The sequence below is a fragment of the Molothrus ater genome, chromosome 1, assembly GCF_012460135.2.
Source record: "Molothrus ater isolate BHLD 08-10-18 breed brown headed cowbird chromosome 1, BPBGC_Mater_1.1, whole genome shotgun sequence".
Taxonomy (NCBI): domain Eukaryota; kingdom Metazoa; phylum Chordata; class Aves; order Passeriformes; family Icteridae; genus Molothrus; species Molothrus ater.
This window is the reverse complement of record NC_050478.2, coordinates 110385512-110408099: the sequence shown is the minus strand read 5'-3', so window position 1 is coordinate 110408099 and position 22588 is coordinate 110385512. Positions and strand designations below refer to the sequence as shown.

The window sequence follows — 22588 nt, the reverse complement described above, 5'->3', positions numbered from 1 at the left end:
CAAACAAAAAAGGACAGATAGAAAATAAATATTTACTACAATATACTAAGTCGTATGAAATTGCATCTACTCACTGACAATAATTCATCAACGTAAATTTCAGCTTTCATGAAGCCAAATATTTTATTTAGCTGTACTGTCAATTGAAAATACTTCCGAAATTAGCCAATGCTAGCAAGTCTCCTCACTGTTCCAATTTATTGCCTTATTACTATCATTTTTCGTGCTGATGAGCAGTTATGTAAACTGGCTCATTTTTGTCATCTGAAAGACTTGTGCAACTGTTTTGCAATATGAAGAAGGGGCTACAGTTTGATCCATGAGACCTGGGTTGGCTTGACTTCAGTGCACTTTTGCAAATGTTACTTTCATATGAATAAAGGTTGCAGGATCAAATTTTTCCTGGAAGGGGAAAAGGAGCAGAGATTATTGGGAATATGATCCAAACAGGCAATCTTTATAGCTCAGAAAGATTTCCTGATTTTATAATAAGAGTTTATGATGGGCTTTATGTCCTTTTAAACAAACAAATCACCCTCTAAAACATTGACTTTTTGCCCATGAATGGAAGTGACAAGGCACTGGAACTCATGCCAAAGACTGCAGCCCTCTTGGGCCTGAAGGGATATTTGTCCTGTGTCCCTGTTTGCAGGTGGGAATACAAGCCAAAGACTATCCAAAGTCTCTAGAGGAGCTCCCATCAGCTTCCTAAGAGAATAAGCAGCATTTTATGTCTTGAATAATTCTGAAATTCAGTGTGTATCCCTTTGAGTTTTTAAATTATTTTCTGATTTCTAAGTTACTGTATCATTATCTCTTGATTATAGGCATTTTTAAAAATGCTACCATGGACAGAGGCATTGGACTACTTGATTGTTTTAAACATCCTTACCATTTTGGTAATGGAGAAGAAACACCTTTTCTGGATAATAACATTTGTTCAAAACAATCATGAAGGGACATGATGGTGTTGTTTTGAATAACGGGCTACCCTCAAATATAGCAAACCAGAATAATGATCTACTGAATATCAGTACCAGTACCATTGTTATATCAAATAGGATGTCAGATAATAACCTCCATGGGAGATGTCTTTTCTTATAGACATGTTAAATACAAGTTTTTTATTTTGTTCAGGTTCAAAAATGCTACATTTTGACCATTTAGTTGCATGAGAAAAAGAGAATATTCTCTTTTATGGCATATGACAATTCAGACTGGGTGTGGAACTGTGCAGTTATCTACAGCATCATACTGGAAAGTGAAGAGAAAATGTAAACACTGTGTTAAATTAGTCTAAAACTGCATGAAAAAGATGAAAAAGCAATCCTGGAGCCTGATTCTGTCAGGAATTTGCTGCCTGTAATCCCAATGACAGTTCTTGCTGCATAACAGGCCAGTTCTAGCTTTGAGGCAATAAAAAAGGCTCAGTCTCATGAGTGTTCATGTTGTTAATTAACATGATTCTTAGTATTATTATGTTTAAGAGATTAGTTATAGTTATTCTGCTTCTCCTCGTGACAGATAGCTGTCTGTGGACTCTCAGGCAGCTTGCATAGCTTCTTGTTACAAATATGCCTTTGAGAAGCTCTCTTTCTGCACTGGAAAAGCTCTGCCCATTTGACTGTGCAGATGAAGTTGTGCAGTTTTCATTCTGACACAAGCACATACCTCAATAAGGCACTCAGTTTTTCTCATGAATCGTAAGATTTTTTTCTCCTCCCGCTGTCTCTTGCTAATGGACTCTTGAGAATGTTCTCTTACTAAATTCCACAATCTTGCTCAGAAGCTTTCCTTGTGAGGGAAGTCTGTCAAATACCAAAATCACTGGCTTTTGTGTGGGATTTCTAGGTTGTGCTTCTGCCTGCATTGTGCTGTATTGCTTTGAGAACTTAAAAGTTTTTGATATTCTTAAAGAAATTATTTCTTTTTCTCTTCATTAGTCCAAAAACAAAAGAAAAAAATTACTTCCTCGCTTTCAAGGACTGATGTCAACAAGAATTCCTGTATATGCGTTAGGTGTTTTGTGACCTCTGTAGGGTATGCAAGAGAAATTTTCTCCCTGCAATATTCAGATGGCCTGTTTCACTGTTTTTCAAATCCTTTGTTTAGACTTGTCCCAGCCTCTGTGAAAAAGAATTGCCAATTAAAAAGGGTTAGTAGACAGATGCTGGAGATATGTGCTATGCATTTATTTAGATATAGTCCAGAAAAACTTTAGATACTCGAAATAATCAAATGAGGTTCAATTGTCTTAATAGTTACATTTTCTTACTACTCTCTGCTTCCTCCCATCTTCACAATCTCCTATGATCAATCTCACTACATTCAATTTGAAATTGCATCTTATAGTATCTTTTTCACAGATATGCCATTTTTTCTGCAAGCATCCCAATGCAAGAACAAGATTTTCTCGTTCACTAAGAGATCCACCCTTTATTTTTAAGAAAAAGGAAACCCTCCTTCTAAATACTACTGTAATACAAAACAATAGTATCAAAGAGCAATGTGTTCTGTGTTGGAGAGAAAGGTCATAAATGCATCTCATTGTCCAAAGACAAGTTTGGATGTGTGGGAGAAGAGTCACACTGTGCCCAATGACAGTTCCTGATCCAGGTCCCAGTGTTGCTCATCCCAGCTCCTTCTGTCCTATCGCCAGCCTCCAGAACAAATAACAAAGCTCTGTATCTTTCACTGCTGCTGTCACTTCGTTGTGCCAGTTGGCTGAGGGAGGTGTTTTAACAATTTGCAACTGTGCTCATGTTAATCAAGGTGTTTTGAATGTGTCTAGTGGCTTGTCATGTGTCTGTACTGAGACTCAGCAACTTCAGTGGGGACTGGTTTCCAGAAGGGGGAGGTTTTCTGAAATATGCCTCATTAAGATTACTTGGGTTAGGTGTCTAGGTTCTGCTTTTTAGTTTTAGAAAGAGGAATCTTTCAATATTTACTGAATTTAGTGCTGAAAAGGCCAGCTGCCCTTGCAGTCACATGAGTTTTCAGTCTTCCAGGCTTTTATGTCTGGAAAGGTCATAAGCATTTTCAGGAAAATGAGGATCTGTGGATTTAGGGATGCGTGTCTAATTGATTAACAAGCTGGGAAGCATTAATAAAATTATCACAATAACAGTTACATGAAGTTACAAATACTAATAGAGTTGTTGCTTTGTATTATACCCAAACTCTGTCAGTTGGGCACTTCCCTTTCTGAGCATCTCTCCCTTTTTTGGTAGTGGCTAACTTATTTAAGTCTGATGGGCAACTTGATTGAAATAGGCCAAAGCTACTCTCTAATAAAATTTGACTTTTACCATTAGATCTCATATTGTCTTGAAAAAATATTCTAGGATCAGTTTTTCTAAGGCTCTTAGATATGCTGTTCTTTTTTTTCCACCACAGAACAGTTAAGTGAATATTTGTGTGATTTTTAAGAATTTCCTCCTAAATCTTCCCCAGATAACTTTTGTTTTTTAATGACTTTTCAAAGTATAGGCAATTTTGGAAAAGTGAGCAGTTGAAGAAGTAACATTTTTTCCATTAGCCTTGCAAAATGTGAAGAAGTTAGCTTAAAAAAGGCATGGTATTTGGAAAAATAGGATTAAAACTAAAAGTGAAAAATACCTACTAACCTGATAGGACTTAGTCTTCTACATCCTGTGAAAGAGGAAGATATAGGAACTAAATTTTGACATTTATTTAAATTTTTTGTTGAATTTAGAATAAAAGTAATCCCCTCTGAAATAGCAGTAAGCTCTGATGTAGAACAAAATCAAAGAACCTATTCTTTGTTTTTTATTGAAAAACAAAGAATAGGTTAAAAGAATGTTTACTCTGTTTACCTGAAATCAGAAAAAAAAAAAAGTAAATATTTTAGTGTTTTCTGATACTATGATTCTGACTTAGATTGAGCTCTTGCAGCAGTGTTACTTGATTAACTGGCCTGTGCCAATGGTTTAAGGATAGGAAGCCAATTCAGTATATTATTTTAGGGGAAAGAGTAAATAATGTTAAATCATACTCAGTTTTCCTAAGTCCTCTGGAGTTTTGCTAGTAAAGTGCTATCAGTGTTCAATACAATTCTCACCTGACTCTGAAGGAATTTGGTCAGCAGGATGATTCCTGGAGTTCTCTGTCATATGAAATACCAGATAACTCTGAGAGAGAGATAATTGTGCCAAGGTTTGTTAGAGAAATTAGGTGACTTTGGCTCCCTCAGCAGTCAGTGAAGCACTTAGATGAACCAGTCTGGAGAGGTTCATCCCCAGGTGTCTCATAAGTCAATAATGAAACTAAAAAGAAGCCTGGACGACTACTTTTGACAAAATACTTTATATTTATGTAAATAAAGTCAGATGGATATTCTTGCTGTTGTTCACATAAGTGGTTTAAAATTTCCACTAGCCCTGTTGAAATTGCTCAAATAGGCAGAGCCAGACTTGGTCCCATATGTAGGCAAAGCAGCAGCAACAGCAGCATGGTGGTTGATTAGAAAGAGTCATTTGCTAAACTTTTAGACAGAAATATGGATTTGTTAAGATATACTTGGATTTATTTAGGTGCCATCATAATCAAGGTGCAATGCTTCAATTTGATGTATTTCAAAACTGAAAACTTAAAAAAGTGATTTGAACATCACTAGATGTTTCAAAAAGCCTCTTCTGTCATTTAAGAAAATATTTGTAGCTATTTCATTGAATCTTCTAGTAGGTGTTACAATTGGGTGTTTATCACAAGACTGCGAGACCAAGCAAAATATATCAAACCCAACTGAAATGCAGGGCTACAGGCATTAAAATGCCAGTCCAGTTGTTCATATTCCACTATTCTGTACTAACAAATCATAGAATTACAAAATGGTTTGGGTTGGAAGTGGATTTACTATTCATCTAGTTCCAACCCCTCTTCGATGGGTAGGGACACCTTTCACTAGAGGAGGTTCCTCAAAACCCCACCCAACCCGGCCTTGAACGCTTCCAGGAATGGAACATCCTCAGCTTTTCTAGGCAACAAAATCCAGTGTCTCACCCCTCTCACAGCAAGGAATTTCTTCCCAATATCTAATCTAAATCTACCCTCTTCCAGTTTGTGACCACTATAAAAGTACATCTAATATAGTGCAGTACTGTACTTCATTCAATCTTTAAATTCAAAAATACTCTCTAGAAGGGTTTCTGAATCCTTTGCTATTGTGCTGTGCAGGACAATTCTGTTATACATTTCACTGCATTATTCTGATTAAAAACTCTTATTTGAATATCGTGTCTTCCCTGTCTTGTAATCTATTTTGCATGTTTTCTATGAAAAAGTGCTATTTAGATATTGCACACTGTTAGAAATATGTTGGGCATTTTAGGACATGGTGTTAGATCTTAATAATTTATTATGAAAGAGTTGTGGCATATTTGCAGTATTTAATTTTGAAAATGAATTGGACTTGCAATACCTGAGGAAAAAGCTGACATGCAGTAAAGCACTAGGGAGTGTCTAATTTTTGGGAGCCCAATATGCAAAGAAGTGCTTAGTGGTACCTTTGGAAAAATTCAGTTACTGCCAGTGAGGCATCTTAGGCATTCATCTTCAATTTTGGATGCCAAATCACTTTGGAAAATTTTAAACCATTTTTTTTCCAAATTTGAGTAATAGTTAAAATACTTCCTCATTCTCACATTTATATTAATCTCCCAAGTATCAAGCAATAGGAATAGGGGCAATGGCCTCAACTTGTGCCAGGGCAAATTTAGATTGGCTATTAGGAAAAATTCCTTCATTTGTAGGTGAAGCATTGGAATAGACTGTGCAGGGAAGTGGTGGAGTTGCTGTCCCTGGAGGTGTTTAAAAGAAATGTGGATGCAGCACTTGGGGGGAATTGGGAGTGTTGTGTTAATGGTTGGACTCAATGATCTTACAATGATCTTGGTCTTTTCCAACCTAAATGATTCTGTGATTCTATGATTTATATTAGAGGTAATATTATTATATTGTCTATGAAGAAAATGTAGTAGCTTGCATGTTTATGTGTTTCCAACTGTGTTATACTGAAAGATGTAATTTTCAGTGTTAATTTGCCTAAACTAGAAGGTAGTATTTATGCACTCATCAGCTTATGGTGTTGGCATTTCAGCAGGTGTACATGTGTGCCCATTATCTGACTAAACAGATAGCTGTGTTTTTTCAGAACTGAGCCAGACCAATGTAAAGTGTGAAAGTATTTGTATGACAGCTTTGGTTTTTATTTATACTGGATCTCAAAAACATGCCAAGGTAGTAACTTTAGAGACAATGCATCTCTAACCACAGGCGGACAGCATGCACAGTAAATTGCAAAATTCTTTTTAGTGAGTATACTGCTCCTAGTGGTTTAGACTGAAATACAATCAGTTATGTAGTATATCAATAATTAGTAAATTTATGCCAAAAATAGACATAAGAAATTAAAACATAGATGTTTTTTCAGATTCTGTGTAGAAATACAGGAATTATATGACTATTCCAGAAAAAATATTTGGTGCTTCACATGAACATACTGCAATAGTACCTCACTTTAAACAGCAGACTTCATGATGCTGCATACAGTTGTTATATGAAAATGCATATTTTACAGCATATTGTAAGTCTCTCCTTTCTTAAAGAGTCAGAGATTATACCAAGAGAGCTAGTTTCTAGATGAACTGGGCCAAGGATTTCTGATTTCAACTACTAAAAATCAGCAACCTTGCAGGACTACTCTGTAACCAGAAAGGCTTGTTGTAAGATGCTTTGATTGTTGATACCCAGATCTAAGGAGCATCAGAGGCATGAAAGGGTCTTCATTAGGTTTAACATACTTTAAGGTAAAACAGCACTTATTAGACTAGAAAGAAGTATTGACTAATCTGATTTTCCATTAGGCAGCTTGCAAAAGTATATCTGTCAATAATTTATAAACTCTTCAGAAAGAGAAAAAGGGATGAGTGTATAAAAAGTTCAAACCAATTTGAACAAAAAATTATTTCCCATAAATGCATGCAAAAGTGCATATCCAATAAGGTGGTTAAGTGTGCGTGTTGCTTTGTTGTCATTGTCATCTACAGGCTTTGTGGTGGTCTCAAAATAGTTTCAAATATGGGAGAACTGGAGGTGGTTGGTCATCTCCCATGGGTTACTGAGGGAATTCCAACCACTTCCCAAATGTCAGTCACTTCAGAAATTGTTATAAAGAAAGGCATCCATGTACCCAGTCGATCTAGCTGGTTTTCCTTAATGTTTGATCAGAATGCTCTTCACCTACATTGTGTTAGAGGCTGGATGTTAGCTGTGTGTCAGCTGAGGAGATGTAAAAACCAAAACCGGATGTGCATTCAAAATGTGACTCCTGCCTTAGTGCAGTCACAAGCAGTATCATGCTTCCAAGTAAATACAAAGCAATTCTGTATACTGCTTTTGTGTGATGGACATACAGTCTTCTCAGAAGGTCTGTATTACACTGTTCACCAGATTTCTTCTAAATTTTACTCATCTCTTCACCTGAGAGTTACTATTAAAATTATCACGTCTTTTCTATCTGTCCTTGGTTCAAAATGTCAAAAATGTTATCCTGCCTTGTGATTTGCTACTTCTGGTAGATTAATTTACAGGATTTCTTCTTTTCTTTTGTTTTACACATGGGTAGTTCCAGAATAGTTATTTCCTGCTTTACATTACTGTGAAGTGAGAGAAATACCAGACTGGAGCTGTGAAGGTTATGCCTTAGACAACACTAAGCACATTCCAAACCAGCTAAATCTGGTTGGGAATTTTTTGGTAATGCCTTTTTTTTTCCCCTTTAAGAAATGTTAGTTTGTCAACGGTTTTCTATTTTGACATAAAATGAAATCTGGTTTTCTGCTAGTTCAGTGGGCAGGTTGTGGATCCAGGGATTGTGGGGGCAGCCTGGGAGCCCTTGGAAAAATTCTCCCACATTTCCTGCTGTAGTTCCAAACTTGTAGGAAGCAGCACTCAGCTCTCAGCTCTGCAGAGGGTAGCTTGGGAACCTGCAAAATGTCCTTTTGGCTGAGATCTGCAGGCTTCCTTCTGCAAAATTGAATGGAATCACTTTTGCCATGTTTTCCAAGGCCTTTGAATCTCACCCTCAGCTTGGGAATTGAGAGATGTTCAGAACCCAACAGGGATGTTTGAGCTTCTTACAGAATTGGTTTTACAGCTGTAGTTATGAGAGAGATCATGAATAATCAGAAGTAGAGAGGAAAAGGAAGCTGAGTTAAGCCAGAAAGGGGCTTCTGAGCTTAGAAGATGGAGATACTAATTCAGTTTATTTAAAACCAATTTTTTGAAGTGGTTATTACAGAGTAATTTTTCCTCTTAGGCAAGGCTTTTCAAAATTGATCTTTTTGAGACTTTACAGATATGGAATTTTGTGAGGCAGAAAAATCTTCTTTTTAACAGCTCTGCTCCTGGTGACAGAGGACTGTGTTCATCTTCTCATTCAATGCCATACTAGAGCTCTGTTGATGGAGCCTCAACCCTGAGCAGATGATTTTTCTCCTGTGCTTTGTTACAGTACTTTACTCTCCAGGTGACTGGGCCAGGTATTCATCACATTTTCCCTAAGGTTCACTCTGGGTAGTTCTTGACATGAACATAACAACAGCCAGCTGCAGTGATGATTGAGAGAAATTATGGGTTAACACATGTTTTGAGAGGAAGATACTCCAGTACCCAGAGATTTCCTCTTTTTTGCAGGTGCTGAGTTCAATATTTCAATAGTGAGCACATGACCACTACACTCCTTTTCAAAGATAACCACTTGATTTTTATAATAACAATTTATTTTTTGTTTTATAAAACACTTCAATAAACTTATTCTCTCCCTTAAATAAATAAACTGGGAGAACTGGTGTTCAATTTACTTTTTGGTCGGAACATTAGGTTTTCTGCCTCACGTGTCACCTTCTAAAAATCCACTTATGTGTAGGTATAGTTACAACTTTAGCTAAAGACCTGAGCTGGAGGAATTATCCAAGTGTTTGCTGACCATTTTTCAAGAATATCATTGTGTGAACATCCCTGTTACAGGACCACAGTGAGGCTTCCATGCAGCCAACAGAGTCAGTGCACCTTGAACGTACATAAACCAGTGGCATGTACAGTGGTACTTGGCCAGCAAATACAGAGAGGGATCTAGTGGGATGAGTAACAAATTCAGAGTAACATCACCATTCCAGGGAGGCAGTTTATTAAATATAATGCTTTTTCAGTGAAACCCTTCTGAAAAGACTTATTTTGTTCTCTGGAGCTCTGAGTAGGGTGTCTGCCTGTACTGCATGTCATGTTAACCTCTGTCATGACACTGGGGGTTACATCAGTGTCCCTCATCTCTTAGATTGAATTATTTTCAAACTGGAAACAAGTTCAGTACTTTGTTCTGTCAAATCAATTGAAGTGTAATTTATTGCAGTATTGCAGCCTCTGGCTGCCTTTCTTGCAGTGCTGCTTGGCTGATGCCAGAGAGCTTGTTCTCATGTAATTGGGGATAAATAAGCCTATTGCACTAGTGAGGAAGACCCATAAATCCCTGCCTATTTCTGAAAGCTAGTTCATCTTCCAGTCCCAGACAGACCGTGGCCACATCCTTTAGAGACAGTAGAGTGTCACATTAAAAACTGGCATTCTGCAGAGCATATCCAAAGTCAATAAATGGACTTTAATTTTTGCAGGTAACAATCTAATACTGATAATGGCTGGATCCTCAGTTTCTGGAATGTTATGAAAACCATAAAATCATTTATTAACAATTACCATTTATAACAATTAACCTGTTTTAAGGTTGTTGTCTAGGAAGTGAATGGGAATAACTTCAAAATTTTCTTCCAAAATTAATTGACATTTCATATCAGGTTCATATCCATGTTTTTGGGAGTAAGAAAGTAAAACTCTTCAAAAACAAAACCAAACCAAACAAAAAAAACCCCCAAAAACCAACCAACCAACCAATCAAAAAAAAACCAACAAGCAAAAAACCACACCCAACCCCCTCACACATGGCCATAGCCTCAGTAGGTAAAAATTTACATAGTAAATGTAAATTTGAGTTCAGTGAAGCTTTGAACATTTGTGGAAGTTCAGAACTGAGCTCAGTAAATTGCAGTCTCTGTAATGGGCTTATATGTGCATCAGTATCTCTGCTATTATCCCCACCTTGTTTATTTTCTTGGTAATTCTGATATGTCTTTGTATATTAATGAAGAAGATTATTGTGAGCTTCATCTTTCAGGAAGATTGTTTTGTATGTAATCAGGGAAAAAAAGCTGTGTAAATATTCTCCCCAATGAAACGGTAGGCAAGATCATACTGGAGTTCATAATCAACAATGATGCTAAAAAGATTCTATCACTCCCTTTTTTGGGGGGATTCACTGCACCTTTAACCTTAAATGTGTAAATGCTATAAAATTAGTAATGACAGGTTTTGAATCAGAAAAATGAACCGTGTCTAGTTGAACAACAAAATATCTGGAGTGTTGGAAGGCTGGCATTATCCAAAGAAAAACAGATTTTTTTTTTAAGTCGTTTTAATCACATCAGTCATGTTGCAGCAAGGAATGCAAATATTCATATACTACAGATTGAGGCTGCTCTGAAATGTTCTGACAATCTGTTAGGTTTTGAGTGATGTTTCAACCCTATCACTTGGGTTTTTTTTGTTTTGTTTGGTTTTGTTTTTTGGGTTTTTCTTCTTTTTTTTTTTATGACTATAAAAAAACACTACTCATCTCTGTCACATGCTGCACAGGATAAAAAGCCTTTCAGTTTTCTTAACAAGAATCAGACGGCCAGGGTGCTGCTGGAACACAGAGAATATGCCACTGTCTGTTCAAAGTACAGCTTAATGAGCCAGACTAAACACAGTGGACAATAGAGCTGTGGGGGGAAAGGGCTTCTCGTGGATCTGTGGATCAGCTGCAGCTTTAACATCTAACTAGTTTCATTTTTCATCTTTGCAAGTTCCATTTCCCTGTTTTGTTGGTATAAACTGCATTTCAATGAGCGGACTTTCCTGCCTAGGTGATGGTATGGTGTGCTTTGAACAAGGATGTCGTGGATTATGCTGGGAATAATTCCTGTGTTTCCTTTTTCTCTTCCATAGTCACGACCTATTCCCTCACACCTTACTTCAGCAGTTGCAGAGAGTATCCTGGCTTCCGCCTGTGAGAGTGAAAGCAGAAATGCTGCAAAAAGGATGCGCTTGGATAGACAGCAGGTACTGTGCTCTTTGGGGGTCTGCCACATCCATATTTATCAATGCACTGGACTCATTTACATAGGGTGCCATGCAGAAGGGTGGTGCAGTGCCTTGTATGCTTCTTGCTAGCAAGGTTAATTAAAATACAAAAGCTGTAGGTTTTTTTAAATGAATACACAAGCATGTCTTTGTCTATATTTACATAAGCTGTGTCAGGGTGTCTAATATATTTGTAATGTCCAGCTGGATAAAGCTGTATATTTACTTTTTGGTGGCTGTAGATTTTCAGAGCATTATGTGTAATCCCTGTGCTAGAATTAAAAAGAACTGAACATAGAGTGGATATAATGTGCATAAATAACAGACATGGTGCATGTGTCCATGAATCAGTATATTTATTTGTGCACATATTCTCTTTGAAAAAGTGTATGCATTTTAAATAGAAGGTGAAATGTTCTTACTGACTGAAAATAGCTATTTGCCTGAAACAGAGAAGTTGCAATGCTGTATAGCAAAATGCTGTCAATTAACTTATTAGTGAGTTTTTAAAGCTCATATGTTTTTTTCTTGTGTGATTGTTCACCTTTTGTTCTGCATGTTACAATTTTATTACCTTTAATTTTCTGGAAATTGCATGGTTTTTTTCAGTTTTTAAAAATCTAACTGGTAGTTCATTCCAGGCTTTGATTATTTACTCACTCCACAGATAGAGTGAATGTCTAACATTCATATTACAAAGAGTATTATGCTTTATTTCTCTTCATGATTGTAACAAAGTAAAAATCTTAGTGATATCTCATGTGTTCCAAAATGTGCTTCTGTCATAGCAGATGAATTTTTATTTTGTGGATTAGAACATTTTTTAAAAGAACATTTTCCTTTTATGCATAGTCCATTGAGTTCTTTCAGGTCATGCCCTAACTGTATAAAGGATTACTACTGCTATATTTATACAATGGTTAGTTTAGGATCTGAGAGTGAATGTTGCTATTTCTTTTTGCTGTTATATTTTTTGCTAGTATTTTCATTATTGTGCTACATTTGCCTTAAGATTTACAAATCACATGAGATGTCAAAGCACTTTAATACTAAATATAATTTAGTTTACAAGCAGTGCTCATTCATATTGTGCAGGTTTTATATTCTCTCATTTTCTCTCTGATTTTTCAGTAATAATAAAAAGAAAAGCTACAAAGTCAATGTGCTCTTAGCCCAAGGGGAACTAGAAATTACTTGCACAAACATCAGTTACTTTCATTGTACAAAATACTGGCTCAATCCCTTGGTCCAGCCAGGGTGAGGCAGAGTTTAAGTGATTTGAGTGAGAATCCCATAATGCTCCTCAGGGAGCCAGAGACCTGTTGAAACAAAAATCAATATTTAAATGGTAGTCAGAACTAAAAAAAACCCCATATTAATAGGATTTTTTTTCTTTTATTTGTAATATTACTATCACACAAGGACTTGATAACCTCTTTGTGGGGAGAGGCATATCTTTACTTTTCATTACAGAATTAAAAATCTGTAAGAAAATCTCTCAACTGATTGCCTTAATTGCAACTGTGATGTCAAAGCAGCAAAGCTGCCTATGAACAATGGATGTTGGGTTCTGCTTCTTCCACCTCTTTCCCCTTTTTGCCAGTGAGTTCTGGAACACAGTGGAATTGCAAATAGCACCAGCAATTTCATTCAGCAAGCAGTAAATTATCTGAGCTGGTGTAACTTTGGTGCTTGCAAAACTACTTGCGAATTCAGGACAGATATGCTGAGTAGAGATGCTGAACATGCTGGGAAAAAAATATGGCAGTGTGTGTTAGGTAGCTTCATAAAATTTAGTAAGAAATTTAACCTTCAGGGTGGAATAGATAAGTCATTAGAGAAGTAGAAAACCTTGGGTTTAGCCCCAGTTCCATTGAAATTTAATTATTTATTCTGAGGATGGGAAATTAATGAAGTAGACAGAGAGCACAGCATTCCAGAGTATTTCTGAGTGTGGTATTTAATGGACAATAGTGTGCTCAGTTCATCTGCTGAGATGAGAACTGGATCTGTATCCTCATATGCAGACAGTGTGACTAATAGGTAAAAGGGTTCTATTTTGCTTGTCTTCCTATTTTTTTCTTCTTAAGTTACTATTAAATTTCCTTCACTTTTCTTACATATATCTAAAATGTTATATTTTCATTAGATTTTTTTTCTTAAACAGAGGAAGATTGGAAAAGTTCAGTTCATCGTGTTGTTTTGTCACTCTGTAGCTCTTAAAAAAAAAGCGCCTTGTTTTCAGACAGGCTTTGAGGGTGCCAGTGAAAACTTGGGAGGGAGAAAGGGGAAATAAGATAAATAAGATTTTGATGATGAAAATTGCCACTTCAAAAGTGATATAAAGAGATTTTCAATTTGAAGACAAGCATTAGACAGTCCTGGAAAGTAGATTGTCAAGAGGATCTGGCAAGGGCACTCATTCAGCACTTCCCCTCAGAGCTGAATGGACATTGCATTAAGGCTGCTTTATTCTTGCATACAGTACAGTGAAATTCTGCCTTTTGTGTTCCAGACAGGTGATGTGCCTCAAAGTGAGATGTGGCTCTCAGTGCCATGGTCTAATTGATGTGGTGATGTTCTTGTGATAGGTTGGACTTACGATGTCAGAAGTCTCTTCCAACCTAATTGACTCTGTGGTTCTGTAATTGTGTAGTTTGTATCCCCACCACCACTTTTTTTAGAATATTACCCATAAATCATGAATTAATTAAGAACACAGTGAGTGTTATGCCCATTCCTGAAGCTAAGGTAAAACCTTGCAGCCTCCTGAACTCCTTTTCTTGTCTTGTTTATTCCCTTTCCTTTTCTTCTTCAGTTTTCCTTCTCTCCCTGACACAACACAGGTCTTCAGCAAGAAGTTCTGAGTATCTTGAATGTATATCCCTTATGGAAGTCTCTATTTATTAAAATGACATGAATTCCCAAATTCTTTTTTTTTTTTTTTGCGTACAGTGTTAATTTTAGCACTGTTTTAATGAAAAACCATCTAAATTATTGCTCAGCAGAAAGAAGCAGCTTAAAATTCAAAACTAGGGATGTTTGAAGACCTCATTTCTTTTTAACAGATAGTGTAGGCCATGCTCATGAGTATTTTCTGTTTCTTTCACAAGTGTTAAATGTGAAGGACTGGCTTTATATACCTACAATCCCATGCTCCCATTTGTTTTCTCTTCAGAAGAAACCTCTCCTTGTATGTATGTGTCTCTACACACACAAATACTTCATCTTATGGATTACTTTCCAGAAGTCTTTCTAATAGCTGCAATGATCTGGGGACAGTGTTAAGAGTGATAAAGTTGAGACTGAATAAGGAAGGAACCATTCTTCAACCTGTGTCTTAAGTTCCACCTATACGGTCTTTGTATTTCCTAACTCAAGGCTGAAAATTTCTGCCAGCAAAAATCCAATCTTAAAAATAAGCCAATGAAATCTAGTTTCACTGGCATCACTGACTTATTTTCAACATTGCTTTTTTTTTCATGCCAGGAATTTATTTCTTAATGGGAAAATAAATGCTTTCTTGTCTTTCAGGAAACTAGTAATTTCCCAATACTGCAACAATAATTTCCCAACTGCAACAATAAAAGCATCGTCGGTTTGTGAGACTTCTCTTTAAAAAGCATCAATGTATTTACTAGGCTGTGGTAGCTCAGACTGCAATGCTTTGGCTGTCTGACTGTGTTAGATGTTACTCAAGTGCTCTCTTAAGCTCCAGTGCATTTTCATTATCTTGAGATCAAGCACTGTTTGGTTGGCCAGAATCTTTAGTGTTGAGAAGTTTTATATTTGATACCTGTTACCCAACTGAAGAGTCCTGTCACTTCCACCTTTAAATTCTTCCCAATACCAAAAATAATTTATTCTGTCACACAATTTTTATAGATTTATATGTTGAAATTGTCAAGGTTTAATGGTAGTACTGCTGAACAGTGAAATGCTTGTGACACTGGACTAAATTTGGCTGATCTTTTGTAGTCCAGATCAGGAAGATGGCACAGAGGCAATGAAGAGCTTTTGTGTCTCATTATAAATCACCTCTGTTGAGTCTGGATACTGGAAAAGAGTAACTCTTTTGAATTTTAAAGACATTTTGATCACAGTTGATGAAAAATGCAGAAACAATAATTGAATCAACCTTACATGATTTGCTTCAGCTAGAGATAGAAGAGGCATTATCTGAATCCTTAAGGTTTTCTGTGCTACTTTGGATATTCTCGTGGGATAATCCTTCAAGATCCTTATTACATCTCTAGCAATATTTGGTATGAAGCAGTTGCATTAAGTGGAGGCTCTGAACTACAATGAACAAGGGAGTCACGAAACAAAATAAGTAGAGCTAAAATACAGCCCTTTTCACTTGTATTCATTGCATATAGTGAACAATATAACCATTCTTCTTTTGCCACTTTACAAACCAAATTGTGTCTTGGTTGGGCAAAAGAAGAATGGCTAAATAAATATAAAAATCTGGGAAAAGCCATCCTGTCATTATGTCCTGGGCACTGAGCAGAGGGGCAGGATGCGTGCTTTATGCACTCCAGAGACCTTGGACATGTGGCTCAATTTCTTGTTGATCACAAAAATTGAAGTTTTATTCTAAGACCTGAACCATTGTCAGTCCCTGCTTCTTCCAAACAGATAAGTGTGTGCTGTACTTTTTGTAAAACCCCAACATGAAAGTGTGGAGCAGGACTGGGCTGTGGGACTTTGGAGAAAGTGAAGGTGGGTTAGTGCTGCTACTGTTCCATCTGAAAATAAGGAAAAACCCCAAAAACCAATTAAAAGTCTTCAAGGAAAGATGTAAGAGTAAATAGTAATTTATATACATTATGCAAGAGCACCTGCCTCCCTATTTTCCCTAAAGAAGATGAACTAGATGGAATCTATCTGTGGAAAACCACGTAAGAATGGTAGTAGGAAGAAATGCCTTCCCCTTCATTTGGACACAAGTGGTTTTTTGTAACAGCTGCATTTTGTTGTTTTTTTGTTTAGAAGTTATACTTTTTGCATGCTGTCATGTGGCAAAATTTATGAATGAGCATTTTTCTCTAATTGAAATAAGTAGTTTTTGGCAATCAAGACAAAATGTCAGCACTTGGGAATGAGGAGGGAGGATGAATATAGGAAAGCAGGAAAAGAACTGAATCACAGAGTAATATGACTGTAGAAGTATATGAACCTTTTTATGGATGTGTCATGTATAGTTAGCCAGATCATTTAGAAAATTGATGTTGCTTCATTCACAACATGTTGATTTGTACCAGTTAGGAATCTGGACCTTTGAGAATATATTGTTATTTTTGCAGATAGAATAGTGGTCACATATGACTGCAAAGCCAGTGGCCTGGATGCTCTCCTGGATTCAATCCATGTCATTTTAGCCATTTGACTCCACTTCAGTGACTAATGTCATGGAAAAGCTGCAATGGCATGCACAGTTTTTTGATCAACCAAAGGAGGGAGCTACATACACTTCTTTCATCCTTATGCCCCATGTAATTAGACATGCAATGTGTGATTCTATTGCAGATACACAGCAAATGACAAGTTGAGCCCAAGAAAAACTTAAGCTCAGAGGAAAATGAAAGTTATTGTTACCTTACATATTTCCCATCCTAAAAAAGGCATTTCTCAGTCAGGGCTGGTGCTCTTTAAAATAGTAGTCTCTTCACAGAGTGCTTGTCTGTAAATATTTTATAGACTCTATATGATAAGAAAAAGTTATTCTGCATTTAATTTTTAAAAAAAATATGAGTTTAAAAGGTTCACTTTCATTCCAGAGACTACATGAAAATAGCAGTAGTCAGACAACTTTATATTCTGATAAAGGTGTTGTCCTCACAATACAACTCACTTGATGTGCTAGCCTCAGTTAAAAAAAAGTCTTTGTTTATTTGAGCTTTTCAAGTTGACAAGGGCAAGTCTATGTTCACAGAATGTTATGCACTATGATGCTATGAAACAGTTCTTTGTGATAAACACTGAATGCATTTTTTTAAAAAAATCTTTCATTGAGATGACAGCTGTATTTTTTTTCTATGCTGTGACTTGTAACCAGACAAATTAAATATCAGTAATCATTGTGGTGGAGGAAGAGATAATTTAATGATCCTAAACTTCATGAGGAGCAGCTGAGGTTACTTGTTCAGCCTGGAAGAGGAGACTGAGGGGAGACCTCACTGCAGTTACAACTTCTCTACAAGAGCAAGAGCAGGGTCAGGCACTGATTTCTTCTCTGTGGTGATCAGTGGCAGGACCAGAGGGAATGGCCTGAAGTTGTGTCACAGGAGGTTTAGGTTGGAAAGTAGAAAAAAGTTCTTCACCCAGAGGGTGTTTGGGCACTGGAACAGGCTCCCCAGGGAAGTGGTCACAGCACCAAAGAAGTGTTTGGACTATGCTCTCAGGCACATGGTGAGACTCTTGGACTCTTAGACAGTGTGCAGGACCAGGAGTTGAACTCCATGATCCTGATGGGTTCCTTGCAACTCAACTTATTCTGTGATTTTGTGGTAAGTTTGCAAATAGGCACTTCAAACACATCCTTCTCATCTGTTTTTGTTTTGGGGGATAAAAGCAAGGAAAATCTAAAGTTTTCAGCGAATAGGCTGTTAAGGATATTGTAACATTCTGTCATTTTAACATTATTGTTTTTATCTGTTAGAGGAGTAGGAATAGGTGGCTATTAGGTTTCTGACAAATGAATTTTGGCCTAGACACATATGCTGGGAGCTGACCTAGCATTTGACTCTGGATAGTTGTCATAGCAGCAACCTGAATAGAGCAGATTGGTACAAGTGCTGGTTGCAGAACTGGATACAGGTTCTGTGCTAATGCAATACAACTGAATATTAATAAAAGTGCACATGTACTGCCACTAGGAAATCACTGCTACAGTGTGTCCTTCTGTTTATAGCTAATTCCTAATTTTTTTTAAAAATTGAGGTTTGTGAGGAGATGTTACTGATCTGCCTCCATACAATTTCTGGTGCTGTTTTGCTGCATGTTATAGGGGCTTGACATAAAGAAAGACTCTTCAAGCACTGTTTTATTAACAAAGTAACATCTGGCTACTGCAGACCAGGAGCAGTTTGTGTTTTGATTAAGAAGAAAGGAAATTACTGGTGGACAAATTACAAGTAATTGTGAAACTGCTTTGGTAGAAATGAATTAGAAATCTAAATTGCAGTGAGGGCATGGACCTCTAATGTAAGATCACTGTATCTGGCTTTCAGCAGTGACTGGTGAGAGGCTTTTAAACCTTCGTATTTGGAGGACAGAAACAATTTTGCAATTAATTCCCAGCTTCTAAATCTTGGCACTGAGGAGTTTTTTCATGTATTACCCTTCAGAGAGCAAAAAAGAAGGAAGAAAGATATACGTTTGTGTCCCTGATTGTGTGTTCCCGATCAATACAGCTCCCAGGAGGAAGGAAAAAATTGTATGGTTTTAAAATGTTCTCTATATTCTGTTATTTATATTGTATAATGACAATATAGGGCAGTGTATTGTGTGGGGCAGATTTGGACAGCACTGGTCACAGAAAAGGGAGTTATGTAAAAAAATCTCATCTCCCAGCTGATGCTGGAGGATGCCCTGTGGAGGCAGTGCTGCTGTGGCAGAAAGCTGCAAATGCAGAGGGAGCACAAAGAAGTGGTTTTGTGTCAGGGTGATGGAGTCCTTGTCACAGCTATTCAGTATGCAGGAAGAGCACATCAACTGTACATCCTTGTAAAAGGTGAAGGAGAAAGCATCAGGAGTCCCCTTCCCTTTGGGTTTCACAGAGCCTAATTTGCTCTGGAGGATGGAAGAAAAAAGACACTTGATCCAAGTGGCAGCTGTGCAGAGGAATAGGGCCATGTCCTACCTCTGCTGTGTATTTACGTAAGACCTGAGAAATTCCAGCTCAAAGTGAATTTTGCTTCAGAATGGGAGGTTTCTGGAGTCTTAGAAAAGAGCAAAAGGAAGCAGATGGTTCACTTAACATAAAGCAAACAAATAGAAATCGGAATCCCAAAATCCACAAGAGGCAAATGTCACTTAACTTGCAAAGAGCTCAATGCCTCTTACACTACAGAAGATTTATTAGTAATAGCCTTTTTGTGCTCAGACATCTCTTTGTGATTTGGCATTTAATAGGGATGAACATGACTTCTGTACTTCAGTACTTTATCCTTTTTTATCTGCATTCAAAATGATCACTAAGATGACTGTAATGCCCTTGGATACCCATGCTCCAGTTTGCACTTCAGGCCTTGTTCACTTCCATCATTTCCCCACCTAGAGATTATTTTACTTCTAGGTTGGTCTTTGGTTTGTTTTTGTGGTTCCAAATGATATGCCTTAACCACTGAGGCAAAAAATGTTATGCAGGCACCGTTTAGCTGCATGTGGATTATTGTCAGGAGATCAAATTATGTACAAGTATGGGGAAGCTTAGCTTCCTACCCAGAATGCACTGGCCATATTGTCAAGGGGAAGAAAATAAGTGGTATGCATTGTAATTTTAAATCCTGCTGCCTTTCAAGTCAGTGGCAAAATTCCTGGTTTCAGCAGTGCTGGATAGGGCTCTGTCATTAGCAGATGCAGCTGGAGAGGATGCCAAGTATCACAGGGCTGCCCCCCTCCCTCCACACTCCAGACCAACCTACATTAAATTTGCTACATGCAATGGAAAGGAATAATGTGAAAGGCATGCAATTGCAAATAATTTCATGCCTTGGATTTTCAGTGAGGCCCTAAGGTGAAGAGCTAATTTTTCACCTCAACACAGAGATCATTAAATTAGAAAATGCTGTATTTTTCCAGGCTCTTTGTGCTGAGTCTGTGTTGTTGAATTTCAAGCTGCTGATTTCAGAGTATACTTTAAGGCACCCTGAGCTGCAATAAGATCTTGAATGTGAAGTAAAATTGATGTCAATGTAAGTTTTCTGTTCTGGAGGTTGATAAAGCTGAAGGCTCAAAAATGGAATATTGTGTTGTTTCTTGGACAGGAACTTTTAAGCAATCTTATCTCCCTTCCTACCATAGGTGGAATGAAAATGAGCAGGGTTGGGAACAGCTTTCTTCCAGGTGTCTTTAACATCCTCCTTATGTCAAGGAGGCAGAAAAGGAAAGGCCAGTGGACATGTAGGTATGAGAGTTCTCTATTCAGGTCTGAAGAGGGAGGGCTTAGAGTCAGGACTTCTGTTCTTCCTGCTCCAGCCTTAAAAGCCAGGAATAGAGAATCTTTTTACCTATCCCTTCTTTTCAGATGGCAAGAAGATATTAAACGTGAAGCATTTTCTTGCCTGTCAGATGTCTCTATCACAGACACAAATATGTATTTTTTTCCTGTGTTTAGCTAATGTCTTCATTGCACACACCCACCTGCCCACAGCACTGGCAGGGAATAGTGTTTCTGGTGAGTAAATCCCCATTATCATGCAGAGTTTGGGCCACTTTAATGACATCAACGCAAAGCCAGTGTGCATGAGCAAAACCTTATTTTTCAAGAGAGGCAAATTCTGGTTTTGGTTATTGAATTAGCTAGATTTAGTAGGTTTTAGAGAGACATAAATTAATCCTAAATTCCAAACATCAGTTGCACAATGGATTCAGAAATGTTCCTCAATTAGAAAATGCAGTTCTGCCCACAGAAAATACATGTACAAGTGAATGCACAGACTGCTTATGTTTGGTAGCAGGAACATGTTTGTGATTCAACAACTGGCTTGATGTCGTAAACTAAATTTAGAAACATATTTTTCTAAGAAAAAAATTAAACCTATAATAAGCTGTGGGAGCAGGAGCTGAATGTAGTGCCTGAGAGCAGCACCAGCTGCTGAAGAGGCTAGGCACAGGACAAGGCAGCCAAGCAGGCTGTGGCCAGCAGCCCAGGCATTGTGCCAAAAGAATTCTCCCCTGAAATGAGAATATTTGGTGAACAGATTTGCACTGCAGTACACATATTTCATGCTTGTTACTCATGGTATTTCATATTAAGCTTCAGTTTTACTGTCTCCATTAATAAAGCAAATCAGAAAGTGCATCCTCGAAAGGCCAAAGTTAATTTCTTTGTTTCTTCCAATGGCATATGCTACTTTGGTTTGATGATTATGGAGCCAAAAGGCCATGCCCCAAACATCACTTCTTATTTACTTAATCTTTTAAAATACAGAAGCCTCACAGTGCTGAAGTTAAAGGATTATAAAGTTCTATAAAAAAAATTAGAGCAAGTCTTCTTCAGTAGCAAAATATTCTCTTTCTACAAAATAGTTGAAGACAGGGTATGGAGGTCAGGTTTTTTTGGCTTTTTTAATACCATTTCTTTTTAAAATATTTTTTTTAACTGTAAAAGTTAAGTTTTGCCTCAGACAGTGTTCATTAACAGACACCCTGCATTGAATTAATAGAAAGAATTTTGTTTTCCACAAACGTGCTGTTAAGGTTTTAATGCAGATTTGAAATAAAATAATTAGCATTCAGGTTATTCAAACACAGGGTAAAATATCTTTAAAATATCTGAACCTACCTTTGAAAAGAAGAACCAATCATTAAGTGAGTACAAAAAAGCAATTGCTTACTAACAGACAAGAAAACTGGGGCTTGTTGGTGTTTTGTTTTTTTTTTTTTTCAGAAGATCTATAACTTTGACTATAATTTACCTGTGGAAGCAAAATGTTGAAATCTGCAGCAGGCTTAGTTTTCTTCCTTTCCAAACTGGAACACACAGACATTTTTAATTAGTTGAAAATGAGGAAGCTAATTCAACATTGACCTCAAATGCTTCATGTCTAGGCCGTCATCTGTTTCTAAATGAAGAAGAATTTAATTTGGGATCTAACATAGAGTGCTTTGGTCCATTCCTCCTGACAGACACTCCATGATGTGTAATAATAAAAGGAAGTCTGGAGCAGAAGAGAAATAGGAAGAATCACTCAAAATCCAAATCGTACCCCATAGTTTTCCATAGAGCCTTTTTCAGTGGTTGCATCTCAATATCCCAGATCTGGCAGGAGAATGGAAAACTGTTTTGTGTTAACAAAATAGGCTGGCAGTGGTGGGAGTGATACTAGTTGCAGTGCAGTAGATGAAGAGACCTATAGTGGGAGGTTTAATTATGGTGACCGTGATGATATTGTAGTAATAAATCTGCAAAGCTGGCACAAGCATTGCTCCAGCACTCCCACACACTGTTCCTTGTGTGCTTCCTAAACATTTGATTCATAAGTTTAAAGATTTTCTCTGTTGGTGCTCTGGTGCCACAGTCCTTCTGCACTGAATGGAGTAATGCTGATCTATCCCAGCTGAAAATGTTGCCCATCACAGTCACTGGAAAATGGCGTTTTGGCAA

At 37.3% G+C, this 22588-nt stretch overlaps 1 protein-coding gene across 4 annotated transcripts in view; it reads left to right on the top strand.

The window, feature by feature from the left end:
• Positions 1 to 22588, top strand: part of NOL4 (nucleolar protein 4) — a 187822-nt gene that overhangs the window by 141425 nt on the left and 23809 nt on the right. For all 4 annotated transcript variants that reach the window (XM_054514520.1, XM_036402971.2, XM_036402961.2 and 1 more), the window contains one exon: positions 11119 to 11232. In XM_054514520.1, the coding sequence (XP_054370495.1) occupies positions 11119 to 11232 (114 nt within the window). The remainder of the gene's footprint in view (positions 1 to 11118; positions 11233 to 22588) is intronic.